General features: G+C 35.9%; 1 protein-coding gene across 1 annotated transcript in view; it reads right to left on the bottom strand.

Moving 5' to 3' along the window:
- Nucleotides 1-21,976, bottom strand: part of RYR3 (ryanodine receptor 3) — a 254,312-nt gene that overhangs the window by 30,755 nt on the left and 201,581 nt on the right. Inside the window, exons 70-83 of the mRNA XM_074824480.1 lie at nt 20,029-20,043; nt 16,852-17,022; nt 16,329-16,388; nt 15,109-15,240; nt 14,132-14,244; nt 10,098-10,194; nt 8,399-8,508; nt 7,554-7,605; nt 6,778-6,831; nt 6,402-6,501; nt 2,546-2,625; nt 2,202-2,278; nt 485-558; nt 227-244 (exon numbers count right to left, since the gene is read on the bottom strand). Of these exons, the coding sequence (XP_074680581.1) occupies nt 227-244; nt 485-558; nt 2,202-2,278; nt 2,546-2,625; nt 6,402-6,501; nt 6,778-6,831; nt 7,554-7,605; nt 8,399-8,508; nt 10,098-10,194; nt 14,132-14,244; nt 15,109-15,240; nt 16,329-16,388; nt 16,852-17,022; nt 20,029-20,043 (1,153 nt within the window). The remainder of the gene's footprint in view (nt 1-226; nt 245-484; nt 559-2,201; nt 2,279-2,545; nt 2,626-6,401; nt 6,502-6,777; nt 6,832-7,553; nt 7,606-8,398; nt 8,509-10,097; nt 10,195-14,131; nt 14,245-15,108; nt 15,241-16,328; nt 16,389-16,851; nt 17,023-20,028; nt 20,044-21,976) is intronic.

The following is a 21,976-nucleotide window of genomic DNA, read 5'->3' on the forward strand; positions in this document are numbered from 1 at the left end:
AAGATATATATCTAATAAGTGGTTAGTCATAACTAAAATCATGCCTTAAATATGAATGACACTTCTTTAATAAGTGTCAAACTGTTTATCCAAGCTGAGCACACAACCTGCTGCAGACCATAAAGCTAAACCTAAAATATCTGGGAAGATGCAAGGAAAGATTTCTTTCTGTATTTGCAACACATTTTTGCAACAATAGTATCAAAAACTGTAAACCCAAACCTACCACGCTCACGAACGATGACTGTGGATCAAAGAAAAATAACAAGAATACAGGATAAGAATATTGGAAGTTACAGTGTTTTTCTTAAAAAAATATTGCTAAAGATTTTGTAAATATAAAGCATATTCAGAACTCAAAGCCTAGAATTACTTTTTAGTAAGTTTATCAACAGAAACCTCAAGCACAGTAAATAACAGTTCTAGTTAAAGAAGGAAACACAAATGTTTTAAGCACTACTGGAATCAATTTCATTCTACTTACGAGTTCCTTCTTCAGTAACCATTCCCAGGCCTTCTGCTTTATTTTGTCTCTCAAACGCATTCAAGTCAAGAACACTTACATTGGGAAAAAAAAACAAAACACACACAAAAAAAGAGGAAAAAGTACTATAGTACACAATGGAAAATTATTTTCTTCTAGGAAATCTCTGGATACTTCCAACTACTAGTCTTGCCCCACTGTGACATGCACTGCCTCATATTTTATTTAATATGAATATTAAATAAAAGAGCTTGGGATGAAAGTAAGGGTCCAGTGTCCGTTTCTGAAAAGAAATGAGCCTCAGCTCAGGTCTTACCACTTACATAACTTCACTTCCAGTAACATCATTCACGGCTTAATGTATAAATGAAAAGCGGAAAAGGAACCTGAAATATTCCTCTTTATATTGACTTAAACCTGTCTGCCAAAAGGACATTACTGCAGTTATTTCTCAGTCACACTATTTTCCATGAAATTTTCACTATTATTTCTATTATATTGTTACTGTATACATTATACATTATTATGTTATTTAGAAGATGTATGGAATCTCTGGTTCCATATTCAGAATGACATAATTGGAGAATCCATATCTTCCGCGGTCAAAATACACTAGCATCTTAATATTTTTTTTGCTAACTTGGCATAGGCCAGCATGTGAAATAGCAATGATAATTCTTCTCACCACTCAGAATACTTTCATTCAAACAGTCCAAATATAATTCTATGATTATCTGATTGTTTTCAGTTAAACAGCAATGCAGTCACATATTCTACTATCTAATGACATCATTAAAACCAAAAGCATTTTTTAAAGCATCATTTTCATTCTCTTGTCAGTGTTCAAGTCATTTCATGAAAACCTTTTTAAATGAAGTTCTGAATGATACACATACGGAATTGGTTATATCATTGCTGCAGGTCCTGTTTGAGCAAGTCCTTGCCAAATTGTTCTACATAAATGGAAAAATTACAAGATAGATGTTATTTAATTAGGCTGCAACTACTCAGCGATAATTTCTGCAGTGCAGGTCACCATTCCTTCCACATTTTTTCCTGTCTTCATACAGCTTCTCCACTTCTAATTCCCAGTCTACTCCTTCAGAACACTTCTGTTGCTTTAAAAGGCTAAGAATAGGAAGTTGTCTACTGTAAAAGTAATCAGAAACACTAGCAGTTTTCCACTTTCTTTATGGGAGTCCTTTACCGTAACTAATTTGAACTTCTCATTTATCAAGCTAATGGACTACTTTAGTCTCACTGGCCACATGCCATCTCTAACAAAGCTGATAGGTATGCAGAGGTTTCAGATGAAGAGACAGAGATTATGCAATTCATCAGAGATGTACAGAAACTGAAAGCTCCGTAAAATTCTACTGGCCTGTATCTCCCTCAGTGATGGCTTTTCTCCGTCCTTAGAACCATCCAGACAGAAAACTTGAGGTATCTGGGACCAGTAAAGGAGCCATTACATTTTACTTTTCTGCCTCTCTGAACTAAGCCTTCAAAGGCATACACAGTCTTTGCTTTATTTTCTCCTTTGGAAGAATACTCTAAAAGACTGACATACTGTTCCTCTGATTCACACAGATTTTCCACAGAAGTTCTACAGTCTGTGACTCCTGTAATTGAAATCTTACAAAATCCACCAACCACTTACAAAAGCCACCAACCTGAATAAAACTGGAAGTATAATACTACAATTTACACTTTTTACCTGCAGGACTGCATCAAGCCAGAGAGACTTTGGAAAAATCCAGCATCCTTTTTCTCCTTCAGGTAGTCTAGCATTTTCTAGTGGGTATGCATTTTTGGGGGGGAAAAAAAAAAATCTATATTAACATTATATGAATTAACAATGTCCTCATTTACCATTCAACATGCAAATCACTGGCAAGCAATAATATCATTATCATTGTACCAAAAAATACCCTGATATTTCTTCACTGTTTAGCTTAAAATTAAATGCACTAAAATAAAAGCATGACAGCACACTATAATTCTCAGAATTAATTGCCTCCTTTATACAAGCAAGACTCATGGTAGTTCGAAAAGCTTTACCTGTTGAACTATGGTATTCCCACCATTTAGAATAGCAATACCAAGTTTTAGTGTTTCAACAACCATGGGTCCTGTATGACCTGTCAAAACAAGGGTACAGTCATTAAAACTTGCAGAACTACTCAATCAGAAATGCAGTCTGGAAATTTTGCCTATTATAGTTGTATTTGACATTTATTTTGTTTCCTTATATACCACATATGTATCATAGGTATAATGACATAATACACTGTATATCACATCAGGAGAGATGCTGGAGCCGAGTAAGGCAGCCTGATCTGCTCCCCATGTAACAATCCGCACAACTAAGAAAAGGTGACGGGTGATAGTGGTAGGGGACTCCCTTCTGAGAGGTTCAGAGGCACCCATCTGTTGACCTGATGCACTCAGGAGAGGTGTGCTGCTTACCAGGGGCTCGTATCAGGGGTGTCACCGAGAGACTACCGAGCCTCATACAGGCCACTGACTATTATCTGCTGCTGTTGTTCCACGTGACACCATTGATACAGCCAGGAGCAGTCTGAGGAGTATCAAGAAAGATTGCAGAGCCCTGGGAGCAGCAGTAAGTGACTCTGGAGTGCAGGCAGTTTTTTCATTGATCCTCCCAGTCAAAGGGAAGGGATTTGAAAGGGCCAGTTGAATCTGGCAGATCAACAATTGATTACGGTACTGATGCCACAGCCAGGGGTTCAGCTACTTAGACCGTGGAACTCGCTTTGAGAAACCTGGTCTACTGAGGGCTGTGATGGGGTCCATCTGTCAGAGAAGGGGAAGAGCATCTTTGGACACAGGCTTGCCAAGCTGGTGAAGAGGGCTTTAAAGTAAAGTTGCTGAGGGAGGAGAACCTCAATCCATCCCACTCCTATCAGTTTGATGCCAGTCCCACCAATAGATGCCCAGAGCCTGGAGAGGGGTCACAGGTCAGCAGGAGAGCACCCAAAGAGCAGCACAAAGGAATTCCAGGCAGTACATCAGCTTCATCCATGGGCCCAACTTAAATGCCTCTATGTAAACGCATGTAGACTGAAAATAAAAAAGAGGAGCTAGAGATGTGGTCATCATTACTGGCATCATGGAGACCTGTTGAGATGGCTCCTATGACTGGAGTGTTGGAATGGAAAGAAACAGGCTCTTTAGGAAGGACAGGAGATGAGAAGGGAGTGTTGCCCTCTATGTCAATGACCAGCTGGAGTGCATGGAGCTCTGCCTGGGGATGGATGAGGAGCTGGCCAAGAGTTTATGGGTCAGGATTAAAGGGAAGGCAGGGACAGGAGACATTATAGTGGGGGTCTGCTACGGGCCACCCAACCAGGAAGACTGAGCAGATGAGGCCCTCTATAGTTAGAGAGGAGCAGCCTCATGTTCACATATCTGATATCCCTCCGATATCTGTTGGAGGGACAACACAGCAGGGCATAAGCAATCGATGAGGTTCCTGGAATGCACTGATGGTAACTTCCTTCTGCAAGCGATAGAGGAGTCAGCGAAGAGAGGTGGTGTGCTGGACCTTGTTCTCACCAACAAGGAGGGGCTGGTGGGGAATGTGAAGCTCAAGGGCAGCCTTGGCTGCAGTGACCATGAAATGATGGAGTTCAAGATCCTTAGGGCAGCGAGGAGGGTGCACAGCAAGCTGGCTACCCTGGAATTCAGGAGAGCAGAGTTTGGCCTCTTCAGGGATCTTCTTGGTAGAGTACCATGGGATAAAGCCCTGGAGGGAAGAGGGGCACAAGGAGGCTGGTTGGTGTTCAAGAATCACCTCCAAGCTCAGGAGCGACGCATCCCAACAAAGAGGAAGTCAGGTAAGAACACTAGGAGGCCTGCATGGATGAACAAGTTGCTCCTGGACAAATTCAAAACACAAAAAGGAAGTCTACAGAGGGTGGAAGCAAGGACAGGTAGCCTGAGAGGAATACAGAGAAACTGTCTGAGCAGACAGGTATCAGGTTAGGAAGGCCAAAACCCTGATAGAATTAAATCTGGCCAGGGACGTCAAGGGCAATAAAAAAAAAAAGCTTCTATAGGTATGTCGGTGATAAAAGGAAGGCTATGGAAACTGTGAACACTCTCCAGAAGGATACAGGAGACTTGGTCAGCCAGGATATGGAGAAAGCCCAGGTACTCAATGACTTTTTTGCCTCAGTCTTCACCAGCAGGTGTCCCAGCCACACTACCCAAGATGCAGAAGGCAAAGGTAGGGACTGGGAGAATGAAGAACTGCCCACTGTAGGAGATGATCAGGTTAGGAACCGTCTAAGGAACCTGAAGGTGCACAAGTCCATGGGACCTGAAGAGATGCATCTGTGGCTCTTGAGAGATCTGGCGGATGAAGCGGCTAAGCCACTATCCGTCATATCTGAAAAGTTGTGGCTCTCTGGTGAAGTTCCTGCTGACTGGAAAAGGGGTAGCTGTTTTTCAAAAGGGAAAAAAAGAAGACCCAGGGAACTACAGGTCAGCCAGTCTCACCTCTGTGCCTGACAAGATCATTCCTCCTGGAAACTGTGCTACAGCACATAGAAAATAAGGAGGTGACTGGTGACAGCCAACATGGCTTCACTAAGGGTAAATCATGCCTGATGACTTTGGTGGCCTTATACAACAGGGTTACAACATTTATGGATAAGGGAAGAGCAACTGATGTCATCTACCTGGACTTGCGCAAAGCTTTTGACACTGTCCTGCATGACATCCTTGTCTCTAAACTGGAGAGACATAGATTTGATGGATGGACCACTCAGTGGATAAGGAATTGACTGGGTGGTCGCACTCAAAGAGTTGTGGTCAACGGCTCAATGTCCAAGTGGAGACCAGTGAGGAGTGGTGTTCCTCAAGGGTCAGTATTGGGACCAGCACTGTTTAACCTCTTTGTGGGTGACATGGACAGCGGGATTGAGTGCACCCTCAGCAAGTTTGCCAATGACACCAAGCTGTGTGGTGCAGTTGACACGCTGGAGGGAAGGGATGTGCCATCCAGAGGGACCTGGACAAGGCTGAAGAGGTGGGCCCATGCAAACCTCATCAAGTTCAACAAGGTCAAGTGCAAGGTCCTGCACATGGATCAGGGAAATCCCAAGCACAGATACAGGCTGGGGGATGAGTAGATTGAGAGCAGCCCTGCGGAGAAGGACTTGGGTGTATTGGTGGATGGCAAACTGACTATGAGCCAGCAATATGCGCTCACAGAACAGAAGGCCAACCGTATCCTGGGCTGTATGGCCAGCAGGTCGAGGGTGGTGATCCTTCCCCTCTAGTCTGTTCTCATGAGACCCCACCTGCAGTGCAGTGTCCAGCTCTGGGGCTCCCAACGTAAGAAGGACACGGACCTGCTTGAGCAGGTCCAGAGGAGGCCATGAAGATAACTGGGGGACTGGAGCACCTCCATTATGAGGACAGGCTGAGAGAGCTGGGGTGGTTCAGCCTGGAGAAGAGAAGGCTCCAGGGAGACCTTATAGCGGCCTTCCAGTACTTAAAGGGGGCTTCAGGAAAGCTAGAGAGGGACTCTGCATCAGGGAGTGTAGTGATAGGACAAGGGGTAACAGTTTTAAACTGGAAGAGGGTAGATTTAGATTAGATATAAGGAAGAAATTCTTTATGGTGAGGGTGGTGAGGCACTGGAACAGGTTGCCCAGAGAAGCTGTGGCTGCCCCCTCCCTGGAAGTGTTCAAGGCCAGGTTGGACGGGGCTTTGAGCAACCTGGGCTAGTGGAAGGTGTCCCTGCCCATGGCAGGGGGGTTGGAACTAGATGAGATCTTTAAGGTCCCTTCTAATCCAAACTAGTCTATGATTATATAATATATGCATAGCATTATACCTATGATATGTTTATCATGTATACTTTTACTACTCCACAGAACATTACCTTTGCTTGCACTAATCATCTGAAGAACCATCTCAGCAGCTCCACGATCATGTAAGCGAGCTTGCTGATAGAGAGTTCTCTGTTTTTCCATTTCTTTTTCCTGGGTTTGGGAACAAAAATGAGAATAGGATACAGACTGGAACTGATTCAGGAAAAATAGGAAGATGAGAAATCTGAAGTTGTTGAAGGCCATCAGCCTCCATAATCCATGAGTTTTTTGATTTCAAAACTTCAGATCACAACATCTTTCCTTTATATGAATAACCTAGGAAACCAGCTCAAAAACCACTGTGTTATTCTTGCATTTATTCTAGTGGACATATTTAAAATACTTGCACATTAGGCAATGAGTAAGAAATGTTATTTAAAGTCTCACCTCAAATGTCTTTTCTTTTTCTTCTTCTTCCTCTTCTTCTTCTTCCTGACAGCTCTTTTTATGTTAGAAACAAATCACAAGATTTTGCTTATTATGAAACATAATGCCTATTTTTACTATAGTATTTCTACAAAAATGATGAAAGAAATTTTTTTAAGCAATAATTAAAAGGCATTAAGAAGATTTTAAACCCCTGTAATTGTAAATATTTGTGCTCATCCACACTAGGAAGCTCATATACCCTAATGTATGAGTACTTCAGGGCATTCGTCCAACTACATATACACCCTGTAACTACAGGCTTATACAGCTTATAACTACATGCTATGTGTTCTTGTGTCATATCTCTATTTATATCCATAATATTTATCTTCACAGTGAAACTCTCCTCATGTGTTGGCTGTAATCAATATGTTACAAAAACTGACTGTCAACTTATTTTTGACAGACTTCAAATATTAACTCCAAAATAATTACCGACAGAATAAAGATAATTAACATGTTAAAACTGTTCATGAGTTAATCCTGTATAAAACAAAGCGCCAAGTGGTGTCAACAGGATTGCACCCACTGGAATTTTATCATATTATTTTAATATAAGAAATTTCTCATTATACATATAACTCTGAACAGTATTTTGCTTCATTAAAAATATAGAAATTACTGGTATCAAGCAGTCCAAATAAGAAACAGAAGGAAAAGGTTTAAAATCCATCTGAAAGGAATGGGAAGTACCTGAGTGGAGTGAGGAATGGAGCTTGAAATGATATACTTACCTTTGCCATCATGGCAGAATAGGCAATATATAAAGGATCATCTTCTAGTTTGCTATAAAGAGTAAAAAATATTTAAAATTATTTTACAATGTAGTAATAAAAAGATGTCATATTCCTACTAACATTTAAATATAATTTTTATGAAAGGGTATTTTATTAAAGTAGACATGTCTATTTGAAATGCTATTAAACTTGAAAATCATATTATAAATGTATTTTCTTATCTCAAACCAAGTCTCTAACTTTTTAATTAAATAATTTAGAGCTATATTTGCTCATTCAACTTAGTCATGTTGGATAAGCAAGGATCACTGGCTGTTGCAGGTGCAAAAAAGTATTATGTAGATATAAGAATAACTATAACTGTCAGATGGCAATATTATGTTAGTCATACAGTAAAAGTATATGAAGCACTGGAGTACTCATACAAAATACATATTCTAATCAACAGTCTAAATTCAAACTGGCACTGAAAGAGATTCACACTAATCATCAATTAAACCTTTTCTGACATACTGAATAAAATGTAATGAATACAAACAAGAACACACACTTGTTAACACCAGAGACCGGGGCGGGTACTCTGAATGAACCAACAGTTCCTGTAGACTTTTTGTTTCTATGAGAATTCATGCTATGTTATTTCTGTATTGGGTATTTACCAAGCTTTTAAAATGTCAGAAATAGTCAATATAAAGGTTATATCAAGTTTAAATACATGAAAACTCTAATGAAACTGAGGGGCAAAAAAGATTCACCATGCACAATAATGAACTGCAGTTGTGTCAAATCACTTCTGTAATGTTACTGGAAATTCAATTACTGTTTAACACAGCTCTTTTTACCTTGTCTCTGTAAGAGCACTGCGACTAAAGTAGAGGATAATCTGATGAAGTGGATCAGGTTGTTTCTTCTCAGTCTCTTCCTCTTCCTCTTCCTCTTTTTTTGGAGGTGTCTGTCTCAAGATTTATATCAGAATATACAAATTAAGCTTCATGAGTAAGAAAAAAAATTGAGTAATTAAGCTTAGGAAAGGATTTCAGTAATTTTATTCTGTCCAATTTGTATTAACCTCCAGTATTCATTTTATTCAGCAGTTTATAGCATAAACTGCAACAATATGTGCCTGTATGACTCAGAAGGAGTTAGAGTATCTGATTATTATTCATATTTGATAGTAACATTAGAAGTTTCTCATTTGCAAGGTATTGAGAATGAGACAGCGAAAATCTTAGGGAAGCCTTATTCAGCAGAAATTACGTGTTTCCAGTAGATTGGAATTGAAAGAAAGTCCCGGCTCAATTATTTAGCAGAATTATTGGTAAATGGAACTATTTTTAATATCATCAGATACATCCTATTCAGATTACTGTTTACTACAATACTTTCATATATCATTTCTAGGTAACCTTGATTCAACAAATGTAAGGACTGCTCTTATAGTCAACTTCAAACATTTTTTGGCAGTTTGAAATAAAACATAGCCAGCACTGGCAAAAGAGCAGTGCATCACTTTTACCTTACTTGTGTTATCACCCCTTCATAGAGTTTGTAATTATTGTAGAATTATTCTAATTATAGTAATAATTGGAATTACAGAAGTTCAATTTAATTCTCTAGTAAATCTGAAAGAATTGTAATTACTGTTTTGATTAATGGCCTCATTCCTTCCTTTAGAAAGAAGCAGCAAAGTCAAACAAAGACTGTGACCATATAATTGTCCAGAATATGAGAAGAATATATTAGCTGTCATTTTAAAAGATCTATACAACCTTCTATACAAGTGGGTCTTTAAAAAGCACAACATGACTGCTTTTACTAACACTGAAACATCTCCTGATGCATTTATGCATTTTCATGTGATCCATGAAGCTATATACTCATTTTCATTGTGTTTATATACTATGGTGATAGGCCCCTTGGGAGTATTTTAGACAAACTAACTACAGAGAGGGAAGAGAAAAAGAAGTAGTCTTTCTGAATCAATATTAAGTAACAAAATGCTGAAGCTTACCAATCACTTTTATCAAGTAAACAAGTAAACTAAATTTTTGCTGAATATGGCTGCATATACTTACTTCTCCTTACAATGTATCAACAAGAAAACAGCAAAATTAATTTGTATCAAAGCTGAAAATGTTAAAATTAAATATTATGCATCAACAAAAATTTTAAAAAGGGGAAAAGGATCAATTGTGTCAAGCTTTAAAAAACCAGTAAATAAAATATAGGAACATAGGAATTACCATAATGACAAAAATAGTCTGACAGTTCATCTAATCCATTTCTCTTCCCAAAAATGAGTATCGCATAGTTTGTCTGAAGGCATAAACTACCTTAATGCACTTCAGTGTGCATCACAGGATGAATGTCTTTTTGACCACAGCAGAAAATGACCTTATGCCCTGAAGCATAAGGATTAATATTTTATAAGTTTATGCATATGCATACAGTACACCAAAATTCAATATAGGTTATAAGAGATACATAAAATATACACTAAAGTGGGCAGTGAAAAATATGCCCAATTATGTCAGTACTTACAGCCAAATCCTGAACTAGTTTCTCCTCAAATGAATATTCCTCTGTTTCTATCCAATAGTTCTGATAGCCATGGAGGAAGAGGTTAATAGAACGGTGCCTGGGGGGGGTTGTGAAAGTGAGATCAAGAGGGGTAACGGAACATAGTATAACAGCTCAGGTGGTTAATGATTAGTAAGGATACATATTTGTACAATTCTGATCCTCTGATTGGTCAGTGAAACAAAATGCAAAACATAACTAACAGTGACAAATCTGCGTGCACTTTTGAACGTTCTTACTATTTTTTAATACACATGTATATATTACTTTTTGTTTTGAAGGCTTTGGGAGTGCTAATATACATTATATGTGAAACTGCAGGACTGAAACCTTAATGCAAGCATGGGAAAAATACACACTTGAACAGACTGAGAATGAGTGGGTGGGATTTACACCTATGAGATGTAAATCTAGTTTACTAGATTTAGGACATTGAGACAGCAGAAGTTGGCCATCAACACCAAAATAATCATGAAGTGATTTCCAGCATGTTATTTACAGACAATCATTGCCTTCTTCCACATAGAGAAGCATAACCTGAGCTTCTTTTCTTTCAGTTCCAAATCAGGGCAGTGTTAATGTGTCCTCAAAGAAGCTGGATTAGAAATACACAAAACCTGCTCTAGAAAGTGACCAATTTTAGAAAACTCTTAGGCATATTAATTACTACTATACAGTATTCATTCATTTAACTTTCCACAGAAAACACAGCTCATGGCAATAAGACTACACATAATAATTGCCAAACCATTCCATCTTTACATTACATTTAGGGGAGAAGTTTTGTTTCGAGGTGCACAACATGAGGGTACAGAGGTTGTTCCACACAGCCTTTTCATTTACTTTTATCCTGCACTACTAACAAAAGCTATACATATTGGCTGTATACACTATGATGTGTTTAAATACACTGTGCACATGAATTATTATTTTATAATGGAATACCTATTGAGCCAACCTTCTAGGCTCTTCTGCTGGCACTGGTGCCATTTTATTACCAAATTTCAAAAACTGACCAATCAGAATCCCCTCTGAAAATTGTACAAATTCATGTTTTATGATAACATCAAATCATGGCTGGGAAGGAATAAGTGTGCGCATAAGCAAGAGGCTCTCCACAAGTTACATTACCGTTAACTTGAGTATAAGCCTGTCATACTGAGTTTTTTCATGTACTTTTTCCAGCCAAACACGTTGAAAGGTGCTCAGGAAGAAATTGCTAATTTTGTGTCTGAAGAAAAGCATATAGGTTTTCATTGAAGAAAGGCACAAGTTAAATTCAATAAAGTAGTCAGAAAGAATGTATTCGTAAACTGTGTATGAAAAATTGCCATGTACAACTTCGCTGTATCTATGTGCATATACAGATGACAGACAATAAGACAAATTTTTTTTACAAATTAAAGACATCAAACATAAAAACCACACATCTCAAAGAAACATTTATCACATAAGACACTTTTTCAAAGCCATGTACATTAACTAAACACAGAACATGAAGAATTAGTATTTCCTAACTTAACTGATTTTTTTTGTTGTTTGAAAAATAAAAATATTTTACAGTACAACTATTTCTTTTGTATCTCCAGGCACTTCTCAGAAAAGGGAGTACTTCTACAGTAGAAGTTAAAGTAATTTTTCTATGATTTAACAAATGATTTTGATTTTTCTATGATTTAACAAAACCTCCACATGAATAGACATTTCAATTTCTGAAATAGCTTACTGGAATTCCTAAAACTGATACATATAAGAATGCATTTTGCAGAAAATTAGATTAAAATATGAGTTTAACATTAAATTATATTAAAAGACACCTAAGTCTCCAGAAAATATTCAAATAAAAGAGCTCATTATTCACTGAAGATATTAATCTTTTCTAGGATAAGTGAAAGGGTACCACAATGCTTGCTTACTGCCCTTTAAATTAATTGATTCTAGCATCAAATTTAGAACTAACACTCCCAATATAAAACTGCGACTAAAATGAGGAAATATACAAGATAAGGAGAGCTGCACTTGAAACTCTGGCTCAGGGGATTTACATAGCTCCTAGAATTAATCATACCCTGCTAGAAATGTCTTAACAACACAATCAATTTAAACGATGGAGATAGTTATAAGTGCATAATACTGTGATAGCCTTATTTTCCCATCAGAATCCTATGTTTTATCTAGAAAAAATACGTGTCTATAAACTAATGAATTTTAAAACTTTGTTCTGCACCTATCAATTGAGCAATACACCTAGAAGCCCCTGCTCATTGCAAGGGAGTTGGACTAGAGGACCTTTAAAGGTCCCTTCCAATCCAAACCATTCTATGATTTTATGATTCTAAGCCCAAAGTGTCTCACTCTTGCCTGTTTTGAAGTGCAGACACCACAATTAATTGGCTAAAATAGTTTAATGACAGATCATTTTTCGAATCTACACGATGAAATAACTAAAGATTTGCCTCACATTCATATTTAAATTAGGAGTAAACTCGACCACAAAATCTACCAGAAAGTTTGAGAAGAACCATCCTCAGTATTTTTAACACACAAAAGATTTTAATGAAAATTACAGATAATGTAAATGTTCTACTTCAATGAGGAGTATTCCATATTTTCTTGAAAATGAAAATACAGATTCATAACCCATTTTGCCCCTTGGCAAGTGTTCCATCAACCTCAAAAATAATAAATAAAAGTGGGGTTTATTTTAAAGGCAAAAATAAGATGAACCATTTTGATCATCTGAGTGCTAATATGTATTCCAAACATTTTAAGAAGTGATAAATCCAGAATATGGTTGTAAAAAAAAAAAAAGCTCACAAAAATGTTATACTGAAATGGGTGCTCTTCATACCACTTCCTCTTGTTTTTCCACACACAATTCTTGAAGATGAAATGGTTGATGCTAGCCAGTTTGCTTTATGTTGTTCTTAAACGTTTTCAGTTCTCTGGTTCTTTAAAGATTGCCTGGTGCTAGTGTGACAACTTAGAGAAGTTATTACAGTCTAGAATTACTACTTTTTGTAAAGGAAGGATGTGTGCTTTTTACAGTATACCCGGCTTTTTATTTGTCTTGTGCAAACCTAATATTCTTCCAATATGTTAGTAGCACAGCTACAGACCTTTAGCCAACATCAAGCATGTAGACTGACTTTAATAAAGGCATTTAAAAATGCAATGCAATTCTTCTGTTAAATAATTTGCAAACAATCTTTGAACAAAAACATTAAACATGAAAGGTGGAAAAGTGCAGAATAAGGTGAAAAGCAAACTTAATTAAAGATGTGCTTAGGCTGTATCTGAATAAAAAGCAGATTTGTTGAGAAGGTACAGGATAAAGTAAATGACCCCAGTGCTGCATGGTCTTAATATTCTGTTTAAAGCAGTAGATGGCTCCAGGCAAAGGATGTACTTTATCTTGGACTTTGTGGTATCCACATTCAACTGGATTAAGAAGCAGAGCAACACACAAGTCCAAAATATTATTCTGTACTGCTCTGCCCCTATAGCCGCTTTAATGCATATAACATTCAGATGTAGGAGCTAGAGATTGCCTGAGGCAAGCTAAAGGGCATGAAGCATTCATGCAATAAGAGAGGAATAGCCATACAAAGTTAAAAAAAGAGAAAAGAATACAAACACAGGAGAATAAAAAGTAAAAAGAGCAACCAATCAGAGGCAAAAAAGGGACAGAAACAGCAACATCTTAAGAATTTTCACAAATAACTCGAGGAACTATACAGAGTAACAGCTGACAAAAATGAAGCGTTTTGGTTTTGAAGCAGTGTAATTCCTATGGTCTTTTCCCCCTCTGGTTATTTGTCGTGAGACAAGTATTTTGCTACTGTGAGGAACTAGCTGGTAACTTACCAACTCTTTTGTCTCAAATAAAATTACATAGGCCTAACAATGAACAAACTTGTAGGTATACACACAAGCAATATTTGCACTCAAATGTAAACAAAAGTTATGAAAAAATAAACCTGTAAGCCATTTACCTTGGCAGGTTGTATAACGGTGCCATTCGGAAACATGCAACAACAGCCCTTTTGCGTTGTTTTGACAGGAGTTTGTGCCAAACAGCTTTCTTTGATCTCAGTGGTTGTTCAACCTATGAGAAAATATCTTCTAGTACATACAATGGAAACTTTTCAATGCTTATTCAAAACTTTCTTTTTAGCTAGTGTTTAATGTAGTTAGCAAATTAGAAAATGTTACAAATGCTCCCCATCATCTGAAAAAAATGCTTTTTTTTGAGTTTTATTTTGTTGGGTTTTTTTTGTTTTGTTTTGTTTTTAAATTAGTAAGAAAAAATACTGGGGGCCTTATATATAGTATCTCTCAGTTTATACAGAAAAACTCAAGATGCCAAAGTATCTCACGTGTGGGACTCCTTGGTAAAATTCCAAAACGGTTATTTTGTCTGTTTCTAACTCACGTATTCAACTGTTTCTGTGAATGAATTTCTGTGCTATATCACTTGTGAACGAAACAGATTAACTTTATGTGGGAAGAGTACAAATGCCTTTTTGTATTTAAATGTTATCAATTAAATGAACAGGCAACCGATTCAAAAATTTGCTACAGCATACTCAGGTGCAGATATAGGAGATGGGCTAAAACCTGTACATTAAAAATAAGTGCACATACAAACATCTCTTCCTAAAATTACAGATTTTTCAGCTACTGAATAGTGATGATTTGTATACTACTTGCAACTGTCCACAAAGTTTTGCAGAGGTAAATACATCCTGAGCTTTCCCTGAAGGTAAACCGAGGCACTCCAACAGATTACATTAAAAGCTTTGCATATACAGACATCTGTATGTGCATGTGTATGCACATGAATGCATATGCTAAAATAATTTTCATCTGGAAACTTTAATAATGACACTCACTGAAGTCAAAATAATTTCTACAAGGAAAAAAGAACTCAAGCTACTTTAAAACACAGTATAGACATTTAACTTTTAACCTGTTCCAGATGATACAGAGCAGCTGAAATCCTCTGCACACGTTCCACATTTCTCTCAGGGTCAGCAGGTTCATCACTCTTCAAAATGTCTTTGTACAGATTTAACTGCCATTTCACAGCTGGATCATCAGACTAAAAACCAACATATTTTGTAATAGATACTGAATTTGACTACCGCCACTATTATTCTCATAGTATAATAAAGAACATTATAGATACTCCCGCTTCATCTGTTCCCTTTTAGTCAAAATCTGCTAGCAGCTCAGGAAAATGGCATTAGGTTCTGTGTTCCATTGGGTAACCGAACTCAATTCTTAAACAAGGTTCTGTATTTTTATTTCATGAAACCAAATAAAGCACCCTGGACTTCTGTATCCCATTTAACTCATTAAAAATAAGGAAGCACATCTAGTACTGCGATTGAGTTTAACTCCTTGCAGAACTTCTCTACCAACAGCGGAAAGCTGTTTTATGGAGTCTATAAAAGCTGAAATTTCAGCAGGTGAAGAGTTACAGCCAAAGGTCTTGGTTTTTTTGCAAGACAGAAATAGAAAAAGTACATTAGAATTACTTAGTGTGTCCAATTTAAATTTACGTAAGCACAAATTTATAGCAACCAGACAGTCGTCTCCCATGACAGATTAGTTACTCCTATTATGTTCAAAGACTGTAAGCAACAATGTAAATTATTTATTGTTTACACAGTTATGAGGAAACCATTTGGTATCACCTTTGACAGTGTATTCAGCATATAAAAAGCAGGAACATAAATGTCCATGTAAAACTCTTAAGTGTTAAGATGACACAAACTTTTCTTATTTTATCATGTCACTTCAAAATGCATATATTCTTAGAAATACTACTTAATCATTAGTGCAAGTTAAGTTGAAGAAGAGAAGCTGGAATATGTTTTTTTTTTCTTCTTGGATCAAGTTGATTCTAAGTAATAATAGCTTTAAAACTATCAGTATCTCATTCTTTACACTTGTCCCATTCTATTGGACTTCCTGAAACTTGAAAAGTACCAGCCAAAGCTACAAATAGACTAATTATTGTCATGAAAAAATTATGAAGAAAGATGTTAAAATAGCAATTTTTCTAATAGCTTTTCACATTCTCTTTGGTTTTGTTTTTCACATATCACGATAAACAAACCAATTGTGACTTCTGTGTTTTAAAAGTGCACATCACCATCTTCCAGACAGATTTTTTTACGTTACCTTTTCCTGCAAATGTAAGTTGTTACGTAAATGTTCTTTGACTTCATCATCGGTGTCCCTCTGTAGAAAGGTAGAAGTATTTTTCAATTCAGATTATGATTCATCTCATAAGTACAACATAGAAAAGCTATTATTTTATTATTGAAACTGAAATTCTTTTGTTTTCAAAGTACATAAGTTACCAGAAAGGCATAGGACAAAGGCTTTCCTCAATTTTGACCACAAAACAAGGATTAAACTTTGAAGAGAATTAAAGATAACTAATGGTATTTCAATATTTGGTCCAAATGAATATGCATATGTAAAAAAGTATGTTGTATACAAATGGAAAATGACATGGAAATGATGGCAGCTGTCTATACACACCACTTTTTCCTTGTGAAAGCACAATTAGCAGCTATAATTGCTTATAGTACATTGATATATTTAATTATATTGACTGCTTAGATATCCATGCCTCAAAGTTCAGTTTATAAAGTTCTGCTTATTTTGCATTAAAAGCTATTATAAAGTATACACTTACATGGCTGTATCTAGTCTTAGCCAAAGAGATGAGCTCTTGATCCCCAGGAGTACACATATTCAAACCAATAGGAAGCATCTTTTTAAGTGCAGCTACAATCAAGGACGTTTGTATGGAGTACAAATCCCCTCTACGTTTTGATTTCTTTCTCTCTTGATCTTGTCCTCCAGACTATAATTAAAAAAATAGAAAAGTAAATGACTGTAATTCTCTGATCACACACTTTTCCAACATGCTCTTCCCCCTAATGGTCCAAGGAAACAATGTTCCTGATGTAGTACTATTAATTAAAAAGTCTACATTAGAGGAAGGGTGTACAGGCTTGAGCGGGAAATGTAAAGGAATACTTTTGGTGTGTGCCAGTGCAGAAACTGCAATAACAGTAATATTTTAATAGTAGTAACATACTTTTGTGTGCATTCATACATATGAATCTAACTATATTTTCTGGATCTTACCTCTCAAATAGAAACAACCCCAAAATTAAAAGCTGAGTCAGTCTCAGAGACACTATTAGTTCTCAATGTTACAGAGACAAATTCAGGATGTTTACATTTTTGTTAGAAGCTTACATAAAAGTAGTTATCCAGGGTCTGAATGAATTAATATTGTCTGATTTATCTCAACTGAAAAATACCAGTATCTAAAAGGCTTTGATTCAATGCAATAAAATGCCAATAAATTAATGCCTTTGGGAAAAGCACTGCCCTTTGTCTTTGACTAATAAAAGTAAATCTGGGATGAAAAATTAAGTATTCTGCATCTTTGGAGATCATGAGTAATAGGAAAAGGAAAACAAAAGAGACAGTGAAGTAAACAGCACAACAGAGTAACATCTGCCCTATCTTCTTACAACAGATACTGTACAACATTTCATACACAACTTTTCATTTATGAGACAGTGAACCAAAATTTTTAGAACAGACTCATATATTTAATGAATGTAAACAACAACAACAACATAAAAATAGCCCAGTTCTGAATTCTGTACCTAGATTAAACTCCTACTACGCTCAAGGGGAGTTTTGCCCAAGATAAGATTTCAGGACTAGGCCTCCAGGCTTATACAACACTACAAAATAGCAAATGCTTGCATTTAACCCTCCACATCCTTTTCCCTCTGTCAATTAAGTTTTACTGACCACTGTTTTTATAATACATTGTGTAGTTCCACATAAGGATACAGCAGAATCAATTGCAATTCATTATTTACCAATTATTACCACACTTTTATCACAATAATCACTGGAAGAAAAAAACGGCAGCCACACATGTTCTATTCAGTGGTAAATTTTGGCAAATTCTGTCTTCTAGATGGTGAACCTCTGTGTACGTAGCTGGTGTTGAGCATTTGGCAGGTCAGAGGGAACACACAATGGATGTGGCTTCCTTTCTTAAGGAACTAACAATTGCAAGAGAGTACTTTGCCTCAAAGCTTTGCTTTTGGAAGTGCCTTAGAAATAGCAGTGATGTAATGGCTATAATAATGACATTGTTTGTACTCTACATTGACAACAGACAAACAAATCCCACAATGTATCACTGTATTCCAGTGGCGTCACTATGCATCTCAAATAAGGAATAACAAAATAGGTAATAGATATATTTAAAAAAAAAATAAAAGTAAAAGAAGGAGAGGTACTGGTTTACTTTTCTGCATCTTTATGCTTGAGGATGTTTTACACATCCAATTTTCTTTATTTTCACTTGCAATTAATAACTAGGTATGAACAAGATAGGTGAGCCTTAAAACCTGAACATTTTTAAGACATGAAAAGAAGATCCATTCTGCCTTTGCCATCAAATTCTGCTGTCTGTGAATTCACAACTCCTGATGATAAATGTGTAAGTATAGTCACAGACAGAAACCTAAATGACAATAAAATTATGTCTCTTTCAGTTCTAATATGCACCTATATGAGTAAACACAATACCTTAATTTCATATGTGAAGAGCATTAAATTGGATATATTTTGCCTAAATAATTAACTGAGCTAAAAGGACCTCAACAAGAAGAATGATATAATCTCATTGCCTAACGACACAAAACGATCTTACTTGTCTGAGGATTTAAACACACAAATGGACACTTCTTCAGCAAACATACACAGAAAAAGAATTACAGATTCTCCAGTAGATTAATAATAATTAATTATATAATCAGAAAGAAGAAAGAACTTATACTTAAAAAAACCAGCAAAAATTGGTTAAATTGATGGAATTAATATTTTTAGTATTTCCAACCCTCCTTAAACCTTCAATTTTCTGAGATTATCATGAGAGCATTCATTAAATCCTACTCTATATACCTGGGGAAGTTTGACAGTACCAAAGCATGAAATCAGTTTAACACAACTGCTCACTTTTTAACTTATGTCTCCAATTTCATAGATTAAAAAGTCTTCATAGCATCACGTGTGCTTCTCAGCACACAGGGTGAAAGGAAAGATGAAAGGGTTTTATGCTCCATTTTGCTGTTCATTCTGCTTCACCAGTGAAGAACACACCATGGGTCAGAAAGTACTCATCTATATTAGAAATTCATATTAAAAAAAGATAATATGAATGATGCAAAGGAAGGTGGACTATGGTTCACTGGAGACAACACTTTGAATACACTAAATACACAAAAGACACAATGGTTACTCAAAAGCTTTGTCACACCTCACATCTTTAGTAAAGAACATTTTAATTTTGGAAAAAGGTAGAATTTCAACTCTATACCTTATCTAAACTTATTGGTTCTAATACAATCTTCTATTAATCTACAGACAGGGAATAGTTTATAGCACATTTCTCCTGAATATCTTTCTTGAATATCACAAGCCAAATACATGTTTCTGGTGACTCTACTTAGGTATCACATTTACAATGTCTGCTTCAATATATTAGCAGAAAAATCAGAATGCAGAAAGACAGCAGAGGCAGAATGTACATCTTAAATAATTAGAAAAAGTAATTTTACTACATTTTCACATTAAGCAACATGTGGGAGTGCCAGAGGGAATTCCAGCTGCTCTGGTCCATTTCTGCCACTTTAACTTGGAGAAAATTTTTAGTAGGTGGAACCTGGGCCTTTACTTTGTGACGCCACTGCTGTGATCAATGGAAAGAATGCTTGGAGCCTGATCATCTCTAAATCTGAAACAAAGACACATCATGCACTTTGACCTGTACCTTTACTTGCATGGCCTGTATGAAAGAAAAATAAAGGGGGAAAAAACATAAGTAAAAGAGATGAAAAGATGATAATTTTACAAGTTAGTAATAAACATACTCAGCTTTATCGGGACAATAAAAATATTCTAAGTAAGTTTGTAGCTAAAACAATAGGCTGTAAGTGTATAATCAAATTCAGCTTAATCCCTATTAAATGATTGAACTGAATTTATCTGTCGCTGTTCAGCACTACCATTTGTTTCTTCAGCACATCAGGAAGTACATCTAGTAAATAAGCAAATTCATATACTAATTATTGCACTTTTTCTCAATATTGTTAAAAGGAGGAAAGTGTCTGGAATTCTGCATAGTCCAATAATGAAAAATATTCACATTTTCACCAAAATAGCTCTTTTTACCTCTTTTCCCCACCAAAATATGATTGACAAAAAATTATGTTTAGAAATGGAAATCAAACTATCACTGTGAAGATGCAGCATTTATAGATGAATTTTGCCATTGCATAGCTCATTACTGTTTTGGAGACAGCCTGAGAGAAAACTTGACTTAAGCTCATATCTCTCAGCAGTACCCATTTTGAGAACACTATTATAAACTCAACTGTAACTCTCATACATACACTTTTTTTTTTTACCATAAATACACTTAAACAAACATGTATTCCATAGTCAACACTGTATTATCATTGTGTCAGGCAAGCTTAAGAAGATAACAACAGAACCATGTAGTTATGGTAAAGTGGCAAAAAAATTCAACTGTTACTCAAAAGAATCCTTGACCAGGCATGGGAAAATATTATAGAAAACTGTTGAATAAAAACAAACAGAAAAAAACATTAATACAAACAAACTCCCTTCTGTGATAGCTCTAATAGTAACTTTATTTTCTTGAATTAGCCTCAAAATGTTGAAGACAAGCTATTTTTAAAACCTCTTTTTATATCCTACTGTATTTATATCACATAGTGAAGAAAACCAGCTACAAGTCAAGAAAGACTGAAAGACTAATCATCAAATTGTTAAGCATCTTAGAATCTTCAATAGCTTACTCAGACAAACAGCAAATTTTAATTGAAAATTTCAATTGCGTGAAATATGCAGATGCTGCACAGACATGGCTCAGCAGATATACACTGAAGGTAAGTAAAGACAAGACGTTAATTATATTTCATGTATTAGAGATGACCATAAAAGTAATCCACTCATGATTTACCACAGTATATCTAAAGGAAACGTATTCTATGCAATTGAAATAGTCTTAAAGAAGAGATCTAAAATTATTACAGAAAATACTAACACGAAATCCTCTAATTATCATAAATTTGCAAATAATATGTATTACATATTACAAATGGGCACAAACCACAATGTTGTTTCATAATCCAAACTTGGATTTTATGACTGCCTCAAACTTCTATAATAGGTCTATGCAAATGCTTTTTAAAAACAGATACAAAAAAATTAATAATGAGGGCCAGTCAAATAAAACTTCAGTAGGTTATGCAAATGCTTAGCAACTGAGGTTATATATCTAGCAACACATTCATTTTGATTCTAAAACTTACACAGAAAGATTACCCGCATATGTATTACACATCTATTACGTACATGTAAATGTATATGCTTAGTCTTTTATACCAATTAACTGTAAAACACAATAAGACATCACTGAATCTCAATCAAAATGCTATTTTATCAACAAACCTATGAAGGGTTCAAAAATAACAGATTAGCGGAGTTGAATGTGTTTAAATTCTCCATTTCAACACTTCTATCACAAATCTGTTATTTCAACGCAATCTAAGTTACCAGTCTCTCTCAGACTGAAAGTTCTCTAACTTACCATTCCCCTCCGAGCAATCTGCTGCCATTTTTTTAGAAAAGAAAAATTAAAAAACTTGCTCAGCTGTTAATACATTTATTTGAGAAAATATTAACAAAGTTAA

Source organism: Strix aluco, chromosome 4 (genome assembly GCF_031877795.1).
Source record: "Strix aluco isolate bStrAlu1 chromosome 4, bStrAlu1.hap1, whole genome shotgun sequence".
NCBI classification, from domain to species: Eukaryota; Metazoa; Chordata; class Aves; order Strigiformes; family Strigidae; genus Strix; species Strix aluco.